Source organism: Drosophila grimshawi, unplaced genomic scaffold, assembly GCF_018153295.1.
Source record: "Drosophila grimshawi isolate 15287-2541.00 unplaced genomic scaffold, ASM1815329v1 contig_848, whole genome shotgun sequence".
Classification (NCBI taxonomy): Eukaryota; Metazoa; Arthropoda; class Insecta; order Diptera; family Drosophilidae; genus Drosophila; species Drosophila grimshawi.
Window position 1 is genome coordinate 18,180,857 of NW_025063692.1, and position 23,858 is coordinate 18,204,714.

Consider the following 23,858-nt stretch of genomic DNA (forward strand, 5'->3'; position numbering starts at 1 on the left):
GCGGGACTTAAATATGATTAAAATTAATAACAGAATAATTCAAGATACGCATAAATCAAATTTAATCAGTAAATATTACGTGTTTAATATGGCAAATAAATTGGAGTATTGCGTATTCGCACTTGATGCAGTGCTAAATAATATTTAATTAAAGCAACCCAATTAGGGTTTCGCTTTGCAACAGGCAGCATTCCTGAAAAATACACTATTAACAATGTATTAGTGTATCTGCATCTGTATCAGTATTATTATTCGTATCTGCATCTGCTTCTGCATCAGCTGTCTTAACTGTTTAAAATGTTAGAATATAGGCCTGACGCGATTTTCCGATGTGTCGATATATGCCCCTTATACAACACTACAACGTATAACTCATTGCTGCTTTTCTTTTCTAGCCGCCATTCAAAAGAGTGTGTTTCAAGAACATTTTGTTGTAAATTCATAATAAAGTGCACCCAAAGCTAAAAGCAAATACATTAAATCAATTTTCGACGGTAAGTGAACGAATTTGTGTAGCGTTAACTATTCGCTATGTATATTTAATCCTTGATATTTACACGAGAGCAACAGTCACAGTTCGCTCCGTTGTTGACTAGCGTGTTTATTTATTAACATGCATATAGCATTCGGAACATTTCAAAAAAATATATAAATATTTGAAGCAAGCTCGACTAACAGATAACAATATTCGATCAAACAATTATTATACATTTGGTATGGTTATGCCACAAATATATGAATGCTTGTTTGCCAAGCCAGCGGATGCCACCGTTGGGTGCACTGCGGCCGTTGGGCAATGGGTAACGACAACGGCGTTAAATGCGTACGAATAGAGTGCAGCAAATGTGGCATAAGTCTGCCAAATTTGCATTGAGCTCATTTAAAGCATTGCGCTTTTTCGAAATGTATACTGCAAGCGCAATAAACCTCAAAAAGCATTAACATTTAAGCAAAATATCAAAATTGTTGTGCAGAGCTGTCACCCAGTCGCAAATATATCGTCTTCATTGGACGATACCACAACTCTAGCAATTAATCGACAAATTTTACCCCACGGTCGATATCTTTATTGCTTTTTTTTCTGTGCTCAGCAGATTTTCGTGTGTTCACAAAAAAAAAAAAATGTTAAAAAATATATTTATAAAAACAAATAGAATATACAAAGTGAAATCCCAAGTGATTGTTTAACGTGAACAAATAGTGCAAAAACATTCGGACGAAAAGTTGTATTATATTTGCCAAAACCCAATGGGCAAAATAGTATAAAATACACATGAAAAAAACGCTAACAGCGATAGCAATAACAAAAAGAACAACAAAAACAGCAATGTACGTATGTATGTGTGTGTGCTGTAACTGAACGGATAGCGACGGAAAGAAAAATACGGAGTGTATTCAAATTAGAATCGTGAGGCGACGACGACAACGTCGACGACATTCCGTAACTGCGCTGCGTAACTAACACAGATTTACAACACTGAAAATGCAGCAACAGCAGCAGCGATACACGGATCAGGATCAATAGCAAAGACACACAACATCAAACAGCAAAACAACACAGCTCAAACTCAAACGGCGAGGGAGGAGGGCAATAAATCACGCGCCACCAATACGGAATCCAATACAACAAAAAATGTTAGCTAAATGCAAAGTTATCTACAATTATAATTTATTGGCGGGGTCTAAACTGCTTACTTACAATTCTTATTTATGTGTATATATGTGTGTGTGTGTTGTGCACCCCAATTGGGAAGGCGTTTTAATTTTTCCAAGCCTAAAATGCATACGCACGAGTCGTTCGGCTGTCAACCAATTAATTTAGCATATTATAGAATTGATGAGCGTTCTGCCCAGTTAGCCATATAACAAATTTTATACGTTTGCCTAAGTTGTTGCTGGCTGCAGCTAATTGCCCGCCTGCTGCTGACGTACATACATAAATAAATATATATATATATATATATGTAATATGTATGTACGTTCACTTTGTATATTCTATAATGTTGATATATGTCTGTGTCCAGTTGATTACGAGTCGATTCCATCTGTTTGCTTAGTAGAGCAATTGTGGCACACACTTCTATTCTTTAATACATACAAACGCATATTGTCTTAGCTTGAAAAGCGAATGTTTTTCTTTTCATTTTAAGTCTTTGCCAATTTTTTTTTTCCAATTTTTTCGGTGCTTTTAGTTTGCTCATCCTTGTCACATATTGTTTGCCACACGGATGATGGAAATTTTTTTTTTTTTTTTTTTAACCCCCAAGGTTGTGTCTCCAGCAAGCGCCGCCTCAAATTGTATAACACAATGTGTGTTTGTGTGTGCGTTGTGTTTATCTTTTGATATTCAATACGCTGACTTTGCTCTCTTTCTCTGTCTCTCCCTGTCTGTCTCTGTTAAGTACAGTGCAGTAAAGTGTCGCTATAACAGCTCGAAGTAAAACATATGTTTTCCGATCAATTCAATTCAATTCAATTGTACAAAGAAGAACAGCTTATATTTATTACTTCTTTTATTGATTCTGGTTGGTCGGTCACTCTGAACGAAAAAAAGGCTTATGGAATGTGTCATTAAAGTTTTATCAAAAAGTGTGAGCTAAATATAAATTACAATTAAGTTCACTTATTGAGAAGAACCACATTCCATCAATATATTCCATACTCCGTAAAATGTCAGTTGTCAGCGCAGCTTTCTTTGACATTAGAATTGGGTATGGAAATAGTTAATGCAATACTATTCTCTCTTTATCATCTTAGCAATCTGTGCTGTAACAAAACAACGTTCTCAACAATGTTGATTATTTTGTAGTTCTTAGATAATAGATAGAAGACGCATAATTCTTGCACTCAATGTGCTTTTTTTTTTATTTATTTATGTATTTTTACAGTGTTCAGCAGTTTCCTCAGATTATTTGATAGCTGGAATCGCATTATCGGCTGGTATTCCACAGCCGGAGTTGCGTAATATTAGATATCAGTTGCAGTTCAAGCTCTGTTTATTATGGCTACATAAAAGTCAATAAATCGTTGAAAAAAATTATTTATTTACGAGAAGTCAAATTATTTATTTTTGAATACAATCGCTAAATGTGTTTAGTGGACTAAATTGAATGTTTACTGTATATTTGAACGTAAGCAAACACGTACACACATACATTTCGCAGTGTGGCCCCGCCAAGTTACGAGGTGGCCCAATGTTTACTAATACATTTTTACAGAGAACAACATACGCAAAAAAAGAAGATATTTGCCCAGAGACAGAGAGAGAGAGAGACACCAAGACAGAGACAGAAACAACATAGAAGGAATATCGACGGGGAGGAGCCGGAGTCGAAGTAGGAGTTGGTGTCGTGGTTGGTGTGGTGTGGTGCTTTTACCATGGTGAGTACGAATCTGGTGGTGCCAGTGGTGTTGTGGGGCCCCACAGCGCCCACCCATTGCATTTCGAGCGTCTTTCTATCGGACGATCAATGTACACTGGTCACCGGCTGCTACGATGGACAGATTTGCCTGTGGCAAGTGGAGCCAGCAACATTAAAGATGTCACCGCGTTGCCTCCTTGTTGGGCACTCGGCACCGGTGCTGTGCCTGGTGCGAGCCTCACTGCTTCCCGAAAATAACTTTCTTGTCAGCTCATCGGAGAACGGTGAGATGTGCACTTGGGATCTGATCGATGGCAAATGCACCGAGGCCGTTAAATTGCCGCAGGTGCACACACAAATCCAGAGTTATCACACGGCAAACAGTGAGGATGTGCGTCTCTTTTGCATTGGCTACTACGCCGAAATTATGGTCATGGATCCATTCAGCCTGGAGGTGATCTATGTGCTCAGCTCCAAAGTGAAACCCGATTGGATCTCAGCCATACATGTGCTGCGTCCGATGCGTCGCAAAGATGATGTCGTTCTGGCCATCACCACCACCGGCACGGTGAAAGTCTGGACTCTGACGGGCAATGAGAACAAGCATGCGGAGCCCATCTATGAGAATGAATCGAAAGAGATACGCTGCCTGAATGCGATCACAATGAATTGCTGTGCACAGAATCAGCGCACCGTTCTCCTCGTCTGCACCAAATATTGGCAAATCTATGATGCCGGTGATTTCACTGTCCTCTGCTCCGTGATAGCACCAGCTCGCGAACGTTGGCAAGGTGGCGATTTCATCACATCGGATCGCGTCATGCTCTGGACAGATGAGGGAAAGGGCTATTTGTACAAGCTGCCCGCCAATTGTATACCGGATAACAAGGAGTTCCACTCGAAGAGCGTTGTCCGCGATGCCCCATATCTGTACTATGTGCTGCAGCATGCCGGCGATAAGGTGCTCTCCTGTCCGCCGGCTATGAAGCTTTTGACGGGATTGCAACCACATTTTCTATTGCGCGGCGACTCTGAGGGTTATATATCCGTGTGGAATGTGCCGGAGGTGCCTTTGGATAATATTAGCATACTGCAGGCGAAGCAAATGCCGCCACGCATCCAGAAGCCACATGTGTGCACCTCATTGGTGGAGGCATGGTCAATTATGGATCCACCGCCTGTGGGCATACTCGACCAGCTGTCGAGGATCACAGAGTCACCGGTGAAGCTAACATCGAGTATTTATTTGCCACAGCAAAGTCGTTTGGTCATTGGACGCGAAGATGGCAGCATTGTCATTGTGCCAGCAACACAAACGGTCATGATGCAGCTGCTCGTTGGTATTAAACAAAACTTCAGTGATTGGCCATCGCATCAGACACTCTATGGACATCGTGGACGCGTCAATTGCCTACTCTGTCCATCGATGGTGCACCCACGTTATGAGAAATCACATTTGTTGTCGGGCGGCATTGATTTCGCTGTCTGCCTCTGGGATTTGTACAGTGGCAGTCTGTTGCATCGCTTCTGTGTGCATGCCGGTGAGATAACACAGCTCCTTGTGCCGCCCGAGACGTGCAGTCCACGCATACTCAAATGCATTTGCTCGGTGGCATCGGATCATTCGGTGACCTTGGTCAGTTTGCAGGAGCGCAAATGCGTTACGCTCGCCAGTCGTCATCTGTTTCCTGTGGTGACCATTAAGTGGCGACCACTGGATGATTTCCTCATTGTTGGCTGCTCCGATGGCAGCGTTTATGTGTGGCAAATGGAAACGGGCCATTTGGATCGTGTCCTTCATGGCATGCTTGCTGAGGAGGTGCTCTCTGCCTGCGATGAACAGGCGCTGGAGGATTGCGGTGGTGGTGGTTCGGGCAGCAGCAGCAGCGGTGGTGGCGCAAATTCAGCCAGTGAAATGGGCATGGCCAATCCGGCGGTGCATTTCTTTCGTGGTCTCAAGTCGCGCAATATGAATGCAATGCGGCATGCCACACAGCGTGGCATCCATCAGCTGCAACAGCTTCAGGGACACAATCAGGGCAACTTTGATTTCCTGATGAAGCATCGCAGCAATCCGCTGGTCATCCAGGGCTTGCGTACCAATCCCAAGGATGCAGAGAGTCACATACTCTTCTTCGATATCGAGGGATTGATATTTGAGCTGCACAGCGAGGAATATGCACAGATGACGCCCGCCACACTGGAGGCACTCGGTGTTCACTTGCAGAATCCCAAGGATGGCAAATCGATGCACATTGATGCGAGCAAAAAGATCGGCGACTTCTTTAGCAAGGTCAAGAACAAGGCTGTCGATGTCGAGAAGATACTCAAGGACAAGGACAAGCACGGACTTGTCCAGAAGTTCAAGGAGAAAACGGAAATTGTTGAGAAGAAGGTGCAGGCCAAGGTGGAGAGCCTGCAGAAGGCTGTCGAAACGCACGAGGAACACCAGCCGCAGGATCTAAGAAGTAAAATTGCATCCAAAATGGAGGTGACACATGTTATGGAAGTGGCACAACTGTTGCTCTCATTGCTCCACTCCTGGGGCCTCGATCCGCATCTGGATAAGGTGTGCGAATCCCAATTGGGATTGTTGCGTCCCATTGTGCCCATCTCGTACGGTGTGCTCTCCAAGGCCGGCTATATGTCGCTGTTGTTGCCGACCTGGCAGAATAACTATGCCATACCGCCTGGCCTGCTCCAGTTGCCATCCAGTTCAAAGAAGCGTCCGCTGCCCGAAGAACTACAGCGTCTGGAGCACTTGACGGCCATATTCACATCGCGCCTACACTGGGAGCTAAGCACCACACTAACCTCGAATCACATACTGGCCCTGGTGGCCATGTCCAATACGCTGATGTCGATGAGCGCCGCCTCATTTCTGCCCGACAGCGAGAAGCACAAGAAGCTGCAGCGTCTGGCCCAACGCGCCGAATCGACGCTCAGCAACGAGGAGGAGCGTGAGGAGCTGCTCGCCCATCACACCTCACAGATCAAACAGGGCTGGAGTCTGCTGTCCACGCACCATTGCTTTCTGCTGCCCGACAAGATTGAGGCGCTCGAACCAAAGAAATTTAAGCGTCCCCAGGTCGAGATGATGGTCAAGCGTTGGCAGCATCATTGCATCGAGATACGCGAGGCAGCGCAGCAGATCTTGCTCGGTGAGCTGACGCGCATGGGCAAAAAGGGACGCAAACAGTTGGTCGAGAGCTGGGCACAATATCTGCCCCTCTACACGCACACGGAACCGATTGTCAATGCACAACAGGTTGCGGCCATGACTAACACTCAGGCGGGTGTCGGCGTTGGCGGTGCTGGTGGCTCCAGTGCCGGCAGCAGCTCCCTCATGGGCAACGGCAGCAACTCGATCGCGTCTGGTCAGTCTGGTGGTGTTGGTGGCATCAATGCTGGCGTTGGCGGCATCTCTGCCGATCAACAGGACGAGGACTATGAAGAGGAGGAGGAGGAGATCATACGCAAGCCGTCCAGTCTGTCCGAGCTGAAGCGCAAACAGACAACCGCTGTCATACTTCTGGGCGTTATTGGCGCCGAATTTGGACAGGATATATCACAGGAGTCACCCAATCATCGCGGCAGCATTAGTCACACCACCGGCGAACGACGTAAATCCTCATCCGTTGTCGAGGGCTTCGGCATAGCGAACAATTTGGCCCGTCTCACCTCGATGGCGTTGGCCCATCTGCTGTATGCACCACCATCACCGAAGCTGCCGCAATATACGCCGTTGCGTCGGGCGGCCATCGATTTGCTGGGCCGTGGCTTCACCGTCTGGGAACCCTATTTGGATGTATCGAAAGTGCTGCTCGGCCTGCTAGAGATTTCGTGCGAGGGCAAAGCGGTGCCCAATCTAAATTACAAATTGCCGTTGACACCGCAAGCGGATGCGTGCCGCACCGCACGGCATGCGTTGCGTCTAATCGCAACCGCTCGACCGGCAGCGTTCATTACGACGATGGCCAGGGAGGTGGCACGCTATAATACGATGCAACAGAATGCCCAATCGATGAATGCACCGCTGACGCAATCTGTGCTGTACAAGGCCAAGAGCGAGATACTCCAGTGCGTTGAGATGCTGATCGATAAGATGCAATCGGAGATCGCTGGCCTGCTCGTTGAGGTCATGGACATTGCGCTGCATTGTGTAGATAGCAATGAGTTGAAGAGCCGCGGCTTGGCTGAACTCTGTCCAGCCATTTGTAAGTTCAATCAAATCTCGCATTGTGCACAGACACGTCGCATCGCTGTTGGCGCGAACAGCGGCAATTTGGCCATCTATGAGCTGAGGCAGAATAAATGCCAGATGATACCGGCGCATACGCATCCGATTACCTCGTTGGCCTTCTCGCCTGATGGCAAATATCTGGTGTCCTATTCGTGTGCCGAGAATCGATTGTCCTTCTGGCAGACGAGCACCGGAATGTTCGGTCTGGGACAGTCTCAGACACGCTGCACCAAAGGCTATTCGACGGCGCCGATTCCGGATGTGTCGCGTCTGAATCCGATGCGATTGGCCAAGCTCGTTTGGATTAATAATCGTGTTGTTACGCTCATGCTGGCCGATGGCTCCGAGACCAGATTCAATGTCTAGAGATCACCACCAACAACAACAACAATAACAATTGCGACAATAACAACTGCGACAACAAAAACAACAACAGCAGCAACACAACAGCAGCTATTGAAAGCAAAAATAACGAGCGAGCAAGGAACAACGAGTTTCATTTTATCGTTTTATCGATTGGCGATTATTATGGTTAGTTATCGATAGCAGCGAAGTAAACGTCGCAACGTTAAGCCACACACTGAGCAGCCGAGCTGCATACTATTTCAGGCAATCAACAACGCGAACTTCAAAAGCGAGCGACACGATCATCTACTGAGAACAGCAACAATAAATAGACAAAACCTAGCAAAATAATGGAAACTATATATACATATATATAGTTATAAATAAAAACAAGTGAAATATTGGAGCAGGCGCCAACATAATAACAAACAAGCCCCAAGCAAAAAATAACATATACATATATATATATATAAAAAAACACACATCTGTTATTTATTATGTATAATATATATATATATATATGTATAAATATATATATATAAATATATGTATATATATATATATATTTGTATTTGCATATGTATTTTAATTGTATTTTGTGCGATTTTAAGAGCGTTTATTCTTGGCAACTTATTAAAAAAAAAAATTTGTAAAAACCAAAAAGACGGCGCACAAAGCAACAACTTTTCCGAAATCCAAAATAATTAGTTCAGTTTACACATAATGGTCCTAAGCGCATTAAACACCGCATTCAAGTGATTTTAAAACATAGTTTTTCGTCATTTTATTTTGAGCTAATTGCTTTGGATTTTGTCTGAATTGAGAAAGTCGCTGTTAAATATTTATGTATTGCGTGTATTCTGAAGTTTTATTAGATTAGCTTCTATGGATGCATTTTGTTTTGTTGTTATAATGATAACAAGGAACTAAGAAAGAAAAGAAAAAATTAACTAAGCTATAAAAAAAAAAAAACAATTTAAATTTTAAAACAAGAAACATTTAATAAAAATCCAACTGTATTTGTTTTAACAAAATGGAATTGAAAAAACAACACAAAAAACACCAATAAAAACAAAGAAAGAATGCTTGTATTACTACCTATGCTATTATAATTATTACTATTATTATTATTATTATAATTACTATTATTATTAATATTGATATTTGTTATACCTAATGTATTGTTATTATCTTTCTACAAATATTCAAAGAAAACATGTATTGCGAAACGTTGCTACCATAAAAAAAATATTAAGAAAAAAAAACTTTATGAACAATTTGAACATTTATGTCTTTATACAATTATGTAACCTTCTATATTTTTTTGATAATTTGTTATTATTTTGCAATTTGTGGGCTCTGAAGTTAAACATTTATCTAATGTATTCAAAACGTCAACTACTTAAACAAAAGTTACATAAAATGAAAGCTTAGCAAATATTACACACACACACACGCACACAGAGGTGTGTTTGTGCTTACCTGTATTTATATATGCATGTTGTGCGGAGTTAAACTGAACACAAAAACACAAACAAACATACACACCTTAACACACACATACTGCAGAATATGATAAAAACAAATAATAATAAATGTGTTCGAATATATGTATAATATATATGTATGTGTATGTATGTATATTCGAGATCCTTCAATCAAAGTATTACACAAAATTAAATATTAAAAATAAAAAAATTTTAAAAAAATACAATATATGTATATATATATTATATACATGCAACAAATAAAGTCAACCAAACATGATTATTTCTGATTATTAACTGTATTCAAGGGAGCATCATAAACTGGGTAGATATAGAGAGAGATATGTAGAATGTCTGCAGTTTGTTTAGTTTTCTGAATCGTTAAAAGTTGTGTATGAAACATTACTGAATAAATTATACCAACTTTGACTTTATAACGCTCAAAAAGACCTTTGATTGAGTATCTTATTTTAGACCGATATAAGTACACAAATGCGAATATCTAAAATAATTCTGGCGATGATAAGGCAATATTACCTGGATCTTAAAGAATTAACTTTATAATTATAATTAGAAAAAGCAGTTATATTTTAATGTTTTTTTTTTTTTTTTTTTAACTGGTACAGGAGCAGGTGCAGTTAACTGTAACCGCACTCCTCAATTGGTTTTTCGTTTTTTTTACTTTGATACCGAAGGTCTCATAGTATATTGGTTTTGTGCAATGTCTGTCATGATGTCTGTCGGTCTGTATGAACACAACTTTTTTCGGCACCGTTAGAGATAGTGACTTGAATATTGGAACATAGACTGTTCTGTGCCCGCGGCAGACAAACAGGAAAAATCCACTAGGGGGTTAGGAAATCGATAATTGCATATCGATAAAGCCACAGATATCCCACAATTATAAGGCTACAGTCGCCAAAATTTTATTGATAGGTTGTTGGCGATGTTCTGCAAAGATCTGCCTATGCCACGCCTACCTACGCCGCCACCAGGCCCCCGCCCCTAAGAATTGTAAATGGTTTCTGCAGTTTTTGAGTAGGTACATTACTGGTAGTCGCCTTTAAGAACCGATAACAAGCATCGCCAAAACCGATATTTCGGAAAGTATAAATCGATAAATCCCGATATTTTCCACAATTTTAAATATAGAGTCACCAAACTTTGAAGGTAATTTGCTGGTAACCACCTTTAAAGATCGGCATATACATTTTCAGACCACGCCCACATCTGCCGCCCGAAACTGATACACTTCTTAGAGTAAATCAATAAATCTATGTATCTCACACAATTTGAAAGCTAGTCACCAAATATTAAAAATGTATTGCTAGTAGGACACTTCAAAACACACAACGGAAAAACAATTTTGGACCACGCCCACCTGCGCCTCCAAAAACGATAAAAGCCTATATCTCCCGCAATTTAAGAGCTACAGTTATTAAACTTGGAAGGTAGATTACTAAGATCGAATTCCAAAATGATCTTTTAGCCACGCCCAATCCCGCCTTTAAAATTCCTAGATTGCAATTTGAAAGGAAGATTACTAGGTGCATTCTCTCCGTAATTGAAGAGCTACAGTTACCAAGCTTCGTGGGAATGGTACTAGCATATGTTTACCGCAATTTGAAAGGCAAACTTGGATTTGGACTTCTTTGCTACACCCACCCTGTTCTTTGTTACTTGTTTTCAGTATCTGGGATAACGAATGGTATCAAAGTATTTCGCAGTCGGTTACGCCCGACTGCAACGTTCCCTCTTATTTTTGTTTTGGCTTTGATTGAGTTGCGCCCACTTTTTAACGCTGAGATGGACGTATTTCTTTTTAAATTTAAAGAAGACGTATTCAATATTTTCTTTATGTAGAGTTTTGAGAATTATTTCGAAAGCCAATCTCATGGAAAATATACTTTCGTCCATATATATATCTATATGTTATATCTCTGAAAAAATATCCTTACAAAAATTGAATTGCCTATATTTTCTAGCAAATACTTGTTGGCGAAGATGCCCGAAACGGAGAAAAAAAGCATTGGCAATCGTGGCAGGCCGAGAAAGTCGGTTGCCGCATTGCGCAAAATTGCCCGCGAATCCAATGCTGATAACGAAATCTTGGAGAGCCGTACCAGAGCGCAGCCAATTGGCGATAAGCAGAGCGTCGGTGTGAAAAAGAACGTGCAGGACCAGGATGAGGATGAGGCCGTTGGTAAATTGATGGAGCATGTGCTGGATGATAATGACAAAAATTATAACGAGGGGGAGGTGGACGACGACGAGGAGGAGGAGCCGGACAGCAATGAGGCAAGCGAACCCGAGGAGCAAGTGGAACCGCCTGCCTTCAGTCTGGCCACGCTCGGATTACAGCGAGTGGGCAGCGCCCCGCCACCAAAACCCAAGAGCCAAAAGCCTCAAATGCTATTACTAAACGCTCGTGGTATGCCCGCCCGTATACGCAAACGTAATCCCCTGTTCTACGACGAGAACATCATTAATGATGACAAGCCACTGCGCGTGAGCCTTACGTCCAAGAAGCCAATGACGCGCGGCTATAACGACAGTCCCGGCAAGATGCAAACGACACTCTCGAAGGTGATAAAGAAGCGCAAGGGTGTCGTCTCTCGCTATATGCGCTCCAATGATGGCAACGGTGCGTCCACCTCCCAATCCACTAGTGGTGTAGATTTGGAGCTGTCCTCCGGCAAGACGAAAAAACTGCCACCCATGTCCGCATCGGCATCCAAGGCTCAACAGCAGCAGCAGCAGGCTCAACTGCGAGCGGCGGGCCGTGGCACCATGAGTGGCACTAAGAGGAATACTGCTGGCGCTGCCGCTGCCGCTGCCGAGGATGTGGCCAGAAAGGCCGAGGCAAATGCGGTGGCCAACAAACGATTGGGCCTCTCGATTGGACAGCGTTTGCGCAATCTTCTGAAGCTACCCAAAGCACACAAGTGGGCCATTGCCGAGTGGTTCTACTCGTACATTGATAAGCCGCTCTTCGACTGCAAATATGAGTTCATGAATCATGTCAGTAAGCTGGCGCCGCGTCTGGCCACCCGCAACTTGAATCGCCACGAATGGGCGGTCATTAGGCGACGCATGGGTCGGCCCAGACGCTGTTCGGCCGCCTTCTTTGACGAGGAGCGACGTGAGCTGGAGCGCAAGCGTCAGTTGATGCGCACGCTGCAGTCACGTAAGCCTGGTGAATTTAAGGATTCACTGCTGCTCTCGGATATGCCCGATAAGATACCGATGCCGCTGCCCTTGGGCACCAAGGTGACGGCACGATTGCGTAAGCCGCAGGACGCCATCTTTGCGGGCACCGTCGCCGCCTACGATTCAATGAATTCCGAATATCGTGTGACCTTTGAGCGTCCCGGCCTAAGCACACAGTCCATACCGGACTATGAGATTGTGTCGGAGAATTTTCATGAGATGCTGCCACTACATAGCTTCACCAAAGACTATCGTCCAAATTTGATAACCATCTATCAGACGAGTAATAGTGGCTATACAACAAACCTGGGTTTTACCACCAATTTGTCGAGCGGCTTCCTGGGCAAACGCTATCCACTGGCCGCCACTGCTGCTGGCAATCTGAATAGTAATCAATCAATGATAACGCCACAGAAGCATCTGGCTAACAACAATGCGGCCGCCCGCAATGCGCTCAGCATGAAGCTAAACAAGAGTGATCCGCTGCTGGGACAGGATGCCATCGGTGAGAGTCCAATACGTCAACAGCTGGTGCGTCATCTTGGCTATTCGACGAAGTTGCTCGAGCATCTGGTGTTACTGCAAAAATATATTGCATTGAAGGAGTCACGAATTGAGCGATTGGCCGAAATGAATAGCTCGGCCGAGCTGACCGCTGCCGGAGGGGGGACCAATGAACACAATCGACGACAGGTGCGGGATAATTTTCAACGACGCTATGCCTCCAACATTATATGGATCGAGCGGATCAATATGGAGCTCATGTATTTGCTGACCAAGGTGCAGGAACTATCGGGTAGTCTCACCCGTAATCCCAATATACAGGCCATGATATCGCCGACGCTGTTGCGCGAAGAGTGTCGCGCCAGGGCCAGCCGGACGGTCGATAAGATGAACAATGGCCTTATCAAAAGCGAGAGCATGGTGAATCTACTGAAGAATCTAACCACGTTGCTGATTGTCACACAGAATCTGGACAGCGATTGGGAGGCGAACGAAGTGAATAAAGTGCTCGAAGGTTGCATGGAGGAGGTGCGCAGCAATCTTATCTGTGCCGAAAATGTTGAAGTCTTTCAGAAGTGCGTGCAACTGCCCATCGAGCAGATTGCCGTTGTCATCAATCGGAATATGAAGGAGCGCACCCTTAACAGCAGCCAGGACAAGTCCGCCTCGCAACCAAAGACACCCAAGTCCGATGCGGCTGAAACTGCCAGCATAAAATCAACAACAATCACAGCCAAATCATTGGACAAGTATAAAAAACAACAAAAGAAAACCAACAATGCAAAAGAGAAATCCAAATTGCTTGTTGAGTCCGATGTGGAGCCCATGGATGTGGACAGTGAACCGGATGACGATGCCAAAACCGAACAACAAAAAAAGCACACTGACGACGATGATGAAGATGTTGATGCAGATGCCGAAGCCGAAGCGGAAGCCGATGCTGATGCCGATGCCGAGGATTCAGATGCTCGGGAAAAACACGAAGATGAAGCAATAGTTGGTAAAGTATATGCCAATACCGAGGACACACAAATCACCATCGAATCGATGAAGGAGTCGGATGATGAAAGTCAGTCGCATGATGAAAAAGATTATGATAAGCCCGAGGGCGATATGATTGAAGTGATGGCTGCCGTCGACGAATCCGACTCTCAGGAGGAGATCATGTAAGAAAAGTAACGAGTGGCGAGTGGCGAGTAGCGATTAGCAAGTATCAAATATATATATGCTCGTATATATATATATATATGGGGAGGAAATTGTTTTATTTCTATTATTCTTATTTTTTTTTGTCAGTGAATCTATAAGAAACGATCGTCGTTTATATATTAATATTAATTCTACCAATTAAAAAAAAGTAATGCCCTGCACCCATTAAAAATGGCTCAACAAGGTTATCATAAAGTTGTACAATTGTATTTAATAAGGCAAAAGAAATCATCTTCGACCCATAGAAGGTCAAACATCCGTCAAGTGATGTATTTACTATTATTGATCAATTTGAAGTAGATCATTTTTCCATATAATGCAATAAATTTCTGGTCCGGCGTAATTTTACAAAAGTGACTTTATTCTTGACAAGCATCAAACCGTTTTCGCGGTCCGTCTGTATTATCACAAGGATCTTAGATCTTATCAATTGTTTTTATATTCGTTTGATTGAAATAAATATATATATAGTTGAATTAACAACAACCATGTACAAATTAGTGAAATGACAGACTTGGGTACAGGGTATCTGCTAGTTGAGCTATTTCGACTAGATGACTCTTGTTTAAACTAGTTCTTATGTAGTGTCACTAAACAGACAATAGGCGTCAAATCGCCAAAAAGGGCATCAGGCATCATCTGAGTCTCTGGGCGCAATTGCGTATTGTCTGCTTAGTGGTAGTGTTCATTTAGAATGCAAATTCTCGAGTGTTTCGCAATAAAATGTTGTACAAATAAGCACAAATCGTTTTTAAATTATTTATTTTTGCATTTGATGAAAGCGTTGAGTCATCTGCCTATTTATCATCCGCATCATCATCATCGTCGTCGTCGTCATCATCATCATCATCATCTTCACTTGACTGATTTAGCCATGTGACCAGTTTGGCGAGGCTTTGCCGAAGCGTTATGTGCTCCTTGATGTCCAGCTGCTCGTACCATGCGAGTATTGCATCCTCGCTGACAAAGTCCTTGTCGTACAGGTAATGCACTACCTGCGAGATCTTCTCAAGCACCAACTCGTTCTCCGCGCTAATGTCCTGCGAGAAGGAGACAAAAATATGTCATGTGACATGAAATGTACAATCGAAAAAAATTTCATTCGTATAAGCACAACAAAGTAAGTCAGCATATATTAGTTAGTAAGTACCTCCAATGCCTTCAAGCAATCCAGCATGGCATCTTCGCTTTTAATATAGTTGGCGACAACAGGTCCCAACTGTTTGAGTGCAGCATTAATGGCAACCATAACATTACCGTTGGCCGGTTCTACAATGCTCTGCATGCCGAAAATCGCCTTGACCACATTAAAATTGACTTCCTTAAGCGACATGTTGTACGCATAACGTGAGGAGTTGATCTCAAGTATTAGGAAATCGGGATTTGATTTTTCGCGAAAGCCACGTGTTAACGAATCGATAACCTCCCACAGGAAGACTGCAAGCAATAGCAATAAAAATATGAATATACGAATAATAATAATAAGTATCTAGGCATATAGTTTTAGTTGGGCATAGATTCTTACTGTTCGTGTCATCGGGCAGCGGGGTCGCTAGGCGGGATTCGCCGGCATCATCTTCGTCGCTGGAATAGCTGCAATCGCTGTCATCCTTTGCCAGCGGCTGTAGCTCACACATTTTAGGTATACACAGCGTCTTAGACGGTGGCATCAAATTCTCATCGGCATCTGAGTCATCGGGATCGCCGGTTGTCAGATCGCTAATAATGTAGGCATACGTTCCAAGGGCCTCCAGTTCAACTGAGAATTGGAATTCGAAATTGAATAGAGTGATTTAGAAATAAAATAAATGATATAAACTCTTTTGTTGGCTTAAGTTTAAGTCGATATGAAAATCGCTTCATTTTATTTACTACTCACCCATTTCATGCTCCTCGGTACGTTGTGTGCTGGGTGAGCTGGTGACCAGTGTGTTGGTCAATTTTGTATTAGCCGGTAGGATGCATTTGGCGCCTAGGACACAGCCAGCTGTAATGCTACAATTCTGATTGATGATGGCATCAGAGCCAATGACGCAGTGCCGCAGCTGGCAGTTGTCGTTCACGGTCACATTGGCCATGAGGAAGACATTGTTGAGGTGACAGTTCTTGCCGATGCAACAATTGGCGCCAATAACACTGGAGCTGATAGTGCTGCCGGCATCCACATGACTGCTTGCATGTACAACGACATTCTCTTGCAGCGCCACCTTGGATACATTGGCGTCGTGACTCTTGTAGATATTGTCCTTGTTGAAGACATACTGTTGCTGCAGCTTATAAACGCCCATGTCGGGCACAAGCGGATACGCCCAGCGGCTAATAATGTCCCGGCTGACCAACTGATAGGAGAGCCAATTGTTCACCTTGTGCGCATATTGCGCTGGTGGCAACATTGCCACATAGATGCGGCTGTCCAGCAGCTCCTCATTGATTAGCAGGCCGCGCACAAAATCGTCGCGCGTCTGAAAATCAAAGTTATCGCTGAATAGTGAAAGCATCGATGGCGAACCAATGGCTATTTGCGGATCCAACAGATTGTGGTGCAGTGTGACACAGGAATTGCTGAGAAACACATTGAGCGGTATCTGATAGCGTGACTCATTGTGGTTCAGGCGCAGCCGCTGATGGTAGTGGAGTCGTGCATTCTGCTTGTCCACAGCAATTAGCAGCTCATTGCCAGTGCGCTCGGTTGCGCTGCTGGCGCACTCCTTGAACACCAGCGTGGCAGCCGTCCCCTTATCAAGCTTAGCCGTGCGCTTGTGCTGCTCAAGAACTGGCCGCAGATTGGCGTTCGTCACAGTGTCCGCGCCCAGCAGTATGAAGTTGCCACGGATCAGCGCCTTGGCGTCCAGATCACGCATCGCATCACCAAAGCAGCGACAACCCTCGCCGCCGATTACATGAACGGTCATCATGAATGACCAGGACGCATAAGTGGCTATGCCTTGTCTGTGAATCAACATATATTCAAATCAGTATAAAGCTGATAATTGATTCTATACAATAATATTTCTAAACTAAATACAGATAATGAAATAATAGTCTGACTGGTTAATGACCTTATCAGTTGCAATTTTAAATTATATATTGCAGTCTACATTACTTATAATAAAAGTTCATAAAGTAATACAGATAATGAGGACTTTTTCTAGCTGTTTGCTTCAGCAACTAGCTGGCTTGTATGGCTTATATGATGTATACTCACTTGATGTGCTCCCGGATGTCCTGTAGATAAAGGCTGGCATAGACGAACACCTCCTCGACGCCACTGCGATTTAGTGCAATTAGTGCATAGTCCAACATACTAACATTAACCAACGGCAACAGCGCCTGTTAACAAATATTTATGCATTTGTATTAATATAATATTGAAACAACGTGCGTGGCCAATGCAACAATTTATGATTCGATGTCTCAATACTAACCGTAGAGCCTTCATCGGACAGCGGTTTGAAGTTCCACACATTATTGTCGGCTATAAGGACAGCCTGGACAATTTCCTTTTGGAATTGTGACATATTTTTTCCAACAAAACAAAAATTGCCGCAAAAGCAATTGTGTGCAAATCTAATGGAATTAAAGCGGCTGCTCTTTTCGCTGTTTACAGCACTATCAGCTGACAGTGTTGGCAAGCAAGTGCATTTGGCAGTGTTGCAACCCTGCCTTGGGCTATGCTAAATTTCAGCTGTTGACGTTGGTTTTATTGCTGCTCCAAGTGGACTGTTTCTTATTGTTATTGTTGGTGTTTTTATTTTTATTTTTGTTATACCTATGCAAAAGGCACTCTTGAATTTCCATGATATAGCCATCGTTATTAGTGAGTAGTGTGTAGAGCGGATATTAAATGCAAGCTTAACCGAAATCGAAAGTTAAATTCACATTATCGTCATCGCCAGTAGTTGTGCTCCGCTGTGAATAAGTGATTGCGATTCTGTGTATGTGTGTGTCTGTGTCTGCACAATAAATATACCCGCCCACACCCACCGTCCAATAACTGTTAAAGCAAATACGAGATAAAAAATTGCAGAAAGATATAAAAAATAATAAATAGGAAACATGTAATAAACGCTTTGAAATTGTGTAAGTTGTCCATGAAAGCTTTGACTTCTAAAAACGAAGAGCAAAAATACAAACAACACAAACCAAATCGCTGCTGCCGTCATTCGCCGCGGCATCCGAGCGCCTGTCTTAACTAAAAATAGCCAAAGAAGACAAATAACAGGTAGAAAAAAGAAGCAAATTGCCAAGAGAATCCATAATATCGTAACCACAGCCCATCCAGTATTATTCTACATTCCATCGCATAGCCCATAATAACAAACAAAAGCGAACAGTGAAAACAGCTTAACCTGCTCGCCGAAACCGAAAGCCGCTAAATTATGGAGAGCGGGAACAACGTGGATCCGACTGCCGGAGTTGCATCGCCGGAGAAATCAACAATTGACATCATCCAGCAGCGTTTCAAGGCAGACGAGCATGTTCATCTGGTAAGCTGACCATGTACCTTGTGTTAATGTCATGTGATGATTAATCGATTAATGCTGCATTTTTTTGAATCACATTTCAATGCTTCCGCTAAATTTGATACGTGTGCATATAGTAAATGTATAGGGACCATAAGGTTACATTGAATCATGTTCATGCCTTAGATATCACTCGGGTGATAATGCGTTGCTGCTTTCCAGCGAAAGTTAAAAAGATAAAGTTATGCAGAAGACTTCTCTCTCGCTCTCTCTTAATGTGTGTCTCTGTGTTTGATTGTGTGTTCTGTGTAACCATGGGAGGGAAGCAGAAATTTAGGTTTGGGAGTAGGCCACGGGATGTGTGAAAAAAGACACACAATTTTTCTTATATATTTGACATTTTTTAAACACTAGAAGGAGGATAATTACAAAATTGTATTTGACATCCACACAGAAATAAATAAATAAGAAAGCATCGTTTACATCTTGCAGATCTTTGAGGCATATCAAATCAGAGGCCAGGAGCACTCCGAGGGACTGCTTACGCTCGTGTCCTCAGAATCAGGTGGCACATACGCAATAATCTCGTTCTCGCTCCTGCGCACCCCACTGACCGCAAGCAATGAGCTAAAAATAAATAATGTATTTGCTATTAACGGCAGTTTTAAACTGACGACAGGTAGGTCAAGTGAAAAGACACTTGTGTGTTGTGAGCCATGTGCTCTGTAACTTTGTATCATGTAATGTTTTGTGCGTTTTGCAGAAACCACGGGAATCGTAACGAATCAATTCAATCTATCAACGGACAATGATAGGCCAAGCAAATACTACTATCATCCAATCAGAACTGAAATGGAGTCGGTGGATTTTAATGAATTCTATGCAAAAATCAATTCGTACAAGTCATCCATGTGGAATGCCGATATGCCCTCGGAAACAACGCTCAATTTTCGTTGGCTGGACGATTATCGTGAGATCGGCGAAGTCAAGCAAGAGCTGAAGAAACGCGAGAGCCAATATATTGTCTACAAGGATTTTACGTATGTGAGCTAAGAACTAGTCAAGCGATCCCTCTCTCTTTCTCAAACATTTGATTGTCCTTCATTTCCAGTGTTTACTGCGCCACATGGAATGTTAATAATCAACCATGCTGGGATAGCAGCATCTCGCTGCGCCCTTGGCTGGCACGCAGCGATAAGGCTCCCGATATTTATGTAATTGGACTTCAGGAAATGGAGACGACGAAAAAGGCAATACTTAATGCCACTCAGATGGAAATGATCCAGGCACAGTGGATGTATGTGTGTTTCTTTGTAAAGGGCATATCTCTCTCTCCCTCTTTCTCTCTCTCTCTCTCTCTCTGTGTCTAAATTGTCTGTTTGACAGAAATGAGCGGTTTATAGATGTGAGAGAAGTGCTTATGTATATGCATATGTTTATGGGGATATGGACTTTCGTTTGAACTTTGCTTTCGTTCATTATTATTGCTTGATAACATATTGATTTTATTTGTTGCACAGACGCAAGATGTTGGAGAACGTGCACGAAGGTGTCGAGTATGAGGAATTGCGCTCGGTGCGCTTGGCTGGCATTCTCTTAACGGTCATTGTCCGCAAGCAGCTGCGACCACATATACATTGCCGCGTCTGTTGGGTGGCACGCGGTGTGTTCAAAACGCTGGGCAATAAGGGCGGCGTTGCAGCCAGTCTGCAGCTGAACGAGGCGAACATATGCTTCATCAACTCACATCTGGCTGCTCACATGGGTAATGTGATGATTCGCAACGAGGACTACAAGGCCATTGAGGAAGGCACACGCTTTGATGGATTTGGCCCGCATCCTATCACTATCAGCGATCATGAGTAAGTGCTTCAGCTATAGGATATGGGATATGTGTCCCCTTCAACCAAATAAAATTATAATCAACTCTAATAATTGCAGTCACATATTCTGGCTGGGAGATCTGAACTATCGCATACAAGAACCACCTGGGCTACAGTGCGATGCGGAATCATATGAGCTGCGGCTGCAATACGATCAGCTGCGCAAGGAGATGAGTCAGGGCAGGTGCTTCAAGGGCTATACGGAGGGTGAGATCAAGTTTTTGCCCACCTACAAATACGATGTCGGCACCGATACCTATGACACTAGCGAGAAGCAGCGAGCGCCTGCCTATTGCGACCGTGTACTGTGGAAGGGAAAGCGGATCGAACAGTTGCTATACAATAGCGTCATGGAGATAAGGGAGAGCGATCACAAGCCCGTCTTCGCCATATTCCGGGTTAAGATAAAGACGCGTGATGAGGCCAAGTATAAGCGTATCCAAGAAGAGGTTCTCAAGGCGGTAGACAAGCGCGAGAATGATAATCAGCCGCAGATAACCGCTGAGCGTACGGTCATCGAATTTGGTCTGGTGCGCTTCAACGAGCCGTCCGTGCGGGACTTTAATGTGTACAACAACTGTCCGCAGCAGGTAGACTTTGAGTTCAAGGTTAAGGATTCGCCATTAAACGATATCTGCGAGAAGTGGCTGAATGTGGATCCGCGCTCGGATAGCTTAATGATTGACTCGGCGCGAAGCATACGTTTAAGAATGATGATCGATCCCAGCTCGATAACGGGCTTACTTAAAAAGATCTGCAATACATCGGGCAAATGTGATTTCGATATACTCATACTGCATGTGAGATCTGGACGAGACATATTCATAACCGTTACGGGTGAATATCAGCCTAGCTGCTTTGGTCTATCAATGGAGACAATGTGCCGCACCGATCGACCCATCAGCGAGTACAAACAGGATCAAGTGAAGCAAATGGTAATACATTTATCTGAATATATACTTTGAAAAGCCCATATTATTATAACATTTCTCTAGATGCTAGACGTGTCGCCTGAGTACCGTGTGACGATGCCCCGTGAATTTTTCCTGCTTATAGACTATCTACACAAGCATGGTGATGAGCTGAAGGGCATTTTCCAGAGCTACGACCGCCGTCGTCAGCTGAGCAGTCACTTCAATGCCGTACGCGACTGGCTGGACACCTGGTCGGAGGATGAGTTTCGTACGTTTGAATTTTACTGCTATGTCTATGAACTGAATCATAATTATCACGTGTCTGATTAAATTATAGCGGGCACACCACAAACTGCTGCCGAGGCGCTATTGCTGTTCCTTGACCTGCCTGAGGAGGCGCTGCTGGAGCCACTTGTTGAGGATCTATTGGTTAGCAGAAGCAAATCGGAGGCCATGGAACTAATACACATGCTGAGCGCACCAAAACGCAATGTCTTCATGCATCTGTGCATGTTCCTACGCGAAGTCATCGAACGCTATGATTATGAACTATCCAGCGTCGGTGAGTACTCCAGTCCAGTGGCATATCTTATTAAATACACTTAACGGAATCACCCAACAACAACTTTTTAATCATCCAAACAGCTGCAGTCTTTGGACGCATTCTGTTGCGCAGCAGTAAACGCTCCCTGACAATAGACTATCAGAACAGCTGCAGCGACTTCATGCGGCGCTTCATCGAAAGTGAGGACACAGCTGCCGGCGGCAATGGATATGGAGGAGTGACTGGTGCCAGTTTACAGACATAATTTTGATTATGATTGCGGTTGCGTTTGCACTTTGTACATGTATGCAAACATATGTAGTTACGCATTATGTATAATCCTATCTGAAATGGATGTAAATTAGATAATTATTTATTTTAACTGTAATTTGAGATGTATTTGCCTAGTTTGCTGATGGTACGCTTACGAGTAGTTCCTCTATGGCCTAACATTTACATATATATTTATAAAAAATATCTTTTCTTTTTACCTGTTAAATGTTTACGGTACATATTGCACGCACTGCTCTATGTATGATATATGATATATATATATATATATATATATATATATATATATATTTATATATATATTTATATATATATTTATATACATTCAAGCATTCACACATTATATTCGTAGCCTATATTGGGCTTATAATATTAACCGCCTAACGTGTAACATATTTTGAATCGGTCCGATTTACTTGTATATGGATTCCATTTAAATGACAAAAACACATGGCTTAAACTTAAGATACTAACGTATATACTTACATATGCATTTTGTTGTTTTTTGCTCCGATTATTTAGTAAATAAGTATGTATTTAGAACAAAAGTAAATTCACATTAGGGCAGTTAAGCTACCAGAAAATCTCAAATGAATTTTCCTTGTCGCTCAGTTTATTTTTCAGCGCTATCAATCAGACAATATTTACAATATATGTATATTGATGGAGGCTTCGCTTCCACGGATGATGCCAATTGTTTATATTTCAAAGTAAATGGTTTTAGAAAATTGTGTAATAAAATGTTTTTAAAACTAAAAAAAAATAAATAAAAAGTTGCAAAGTTGAATCGAAAAATGTGCATCAGAGCTATGAAAAAATAAATTCACACTGTTCTAAGATAATTAATCTATTAGCTGTTATACATTAGTTTAAATTGATTTGCTTTCGTGATAAATAATAATATTAAGTATCATTGGTTACTAAATAAGATTTAACTAAAATAATTATGTACAAAGTATGTTCAATTTATTTAGCATGTTGATTCCGTTACTTATGAAAGTGCACTCATTGATAAATAAATGCAGCTAAAATAAATCATACATGTACATTTATAAATACACACAGTTTAGAAATATACATGTTGTGTACTTAATATAAATATGTACTTGTGCGTATACAGCTGTACATTTGTAGGTATATACACAAGTGAGCTAATAATGCGCTTGATGTTTATCAACACTATTATCGATATCGCTATATTGGGAGCCCACATTTTGATCGGAATAGATTAATAAATAACAAAATTCAAATAAAATTACGAGCAAATCTTTTCATTTTTTCTGTATAGCCAAGTTTATTTTTTATGCATTCTTTATTGTAAAATGCGCTGCCAAACACTTATTATTGCACCACGTCATCGATATTTTCGCAATCGATTACGCCAAGTAGACAGTGGAGTGCCA

General features: G+C 42.5%; 4 protein-coding genes across 6 annotated transcripts; 3 read left to right on the forward strand and 1 right to left on the reverse strand.

The window, feature by feature from the left end:
- Nucleotides 1-404: 404 nt before the first annotated feature.
- Nucleotides 405-15,095, forward strand: LOC6564876 (protein lin-9 homolog). Its single transcript, XM_001991555.3, has 2 exons — nucleotides 405-494; nucleotides 11,423-15,095. The coding sequence occupies exon 2, from the start codon at nucleotides 11,442-11,444 to the stop codon at nucleotides 14,319-14,321; it is 2,880 nt and encodes a 959-aa protein (XP_001991591.1). The 5' UTR covers nucleotides 405-494; nucleotides 11,423-11,441; the 3' UTR covers nucleotides 14,322-15,095.
- Nucleotides 3,244-8,027, forward strand: LOC6564877 (WD repeat-containing protein 7). The gene has a single exon (XM_001991556.3). The coding sequence runs from the start codon at nucleotides 3,379-3,381 to the stop codon at nucleotides 7,969-7,971; it is 4,593 nt and encodes a 1,530-aa protein (XP_001991592.1). The 5' UTR covers nucleotides 3,244-3,378; the 3' UTR covers nucleotides 7,972-8,027.
- Nucleotides 14,542-17,982, reverse strand: LOC6564627 (translation initiation factor eIF-2B subunit epsilon). Its single transcript, XM_001991554.2, has 6 exons — nucleotides 17,786-17,982; nucleotides 17,566-17,690; nucleotides 16,240-17,309; nucleotides 15,886-16,119; nucleotides 15,511-15,797; nucleotides 14,542-15,400 (listed from the first exon to the last, which is right to left on the reverse strand). Exons 1-6 carry the CDS (start codon nucleotides 17,876-17,878, stop codon nucleotides 15,158-15,160), a joined length of 2,052 nt encoding a protein of 683 aa, XP_001991590.1. The 5' UTR covers nucleotides 17,879-17,982; the 3' UTR covers nucleotides 14,542-15,157.
- Nucleotides 17,983-18,111: 129 nt separating this feature from the next.
- On the forward strand, nucleotides 18,112-22,703 carry LOC116805572 (type II inositol 1,4,5-trisphosphate 5-phosphatase). 3 transcript variants are annotated; one of them, XM_032738221.2, is made up of 10 exons: nucleotides 18,112-18,582; nucleotides 18,634-18,847; nucleotides 19,316-19,502; nucleotides 19,587-19,863; nucleotides 19,935-20,120; nucleotides 20,344-20,685; nucleotides 20,765-21,641; nucleotides 21,702-21,888; nucleotides 21,958-22,182; nucleotides 22,266-22,703. In XM_032738221.2, the coding sequence occupies exons 2-10, from the start codon at nucleotides 18,740-18,742 to the stop codon at nucleotides 22,427-22,429; spliced, it is 2,553 nt and encodes an 850-aa protein (XP_032594112.1). In that variant the 5' UTR covers nucleotides 18,112-18,582; nucleotides 18,634-18,739; the 3' UTR covers nucleotides 22,430-22,703. The 3 variants fall into 3 exon arrangements, with proteins under 3 accessions (XP_032594112.1, XP_032594113.1, XP_032594114.1); XM_032738222.2 differs by having other exon boundaries at nucleotides 18,643-18,847; XM_032738223.2 differs by having other exon boundaries at nucleotides 18,668-18,847.
- The last annotated feature ends 1,155 nt before the right edge of the window (nucleotides 22,704-23,858 follow it).

Bases quoted from the DNA above. Each gene is read 5' to 3' on its own strand.
- LOC6564877 (XM_001991556.3), top strand. From the start codon at position 3,379: ATGGTGAGTACGAATCTGGTGGTGCCAGTGGTGTTGTGGGGCCCCACA.
- LOC6564876 (XM_001991555.3), top strand. From the start codon at position 11,442: ATGCCCGAAACGGAGAAAAAAAGCATTGGCAATCGTGGCAGGCCGAGA.
- LOC116805572 (XM_032738221.2), top strand. From the start codon at position 18,740: ATGGAGAGCGGGAACAACGTGGATCCGACTGCCGGAGTTGCATCGCCG. The intron at 19,864-19,934 runs GTATGTGAGCTA...CTTCATTTCCAG, and splicing joins ATTGTCTACAAGGATTTTAC to TGTTTACTGCGCCACATGGA. The intron at 20,121-20,343 runs GTATGTGTGTTT...TTTGTTGCACAG, and splicing joins ATGATCCAGGCACAGTGGAT to ACGCAAGATGTTGGAGAACG.
- LOC6564627 (XM_001991554.2), bottom strand. From the start codon at position 17,878: ATGTCACAATTCCAAAAGGAAATTGTCCAGGCTGTCCTTATAGCCGAC. The intron at 16,120-16,239 runs GTGAGTAGTAAA...TCCAATTCTCAG, and splicing joins TACCGAGGAGCATGAAATGG to TTGAACTGGAGGCCCTTGGA. The intron at 15,798-15,885 runs GTAAGAATCTAT...TATTGCTTGCAG, and splicing joins GCTGCCCGATGACACGAACA to TCTTCCTGTGGGAGGTTATC.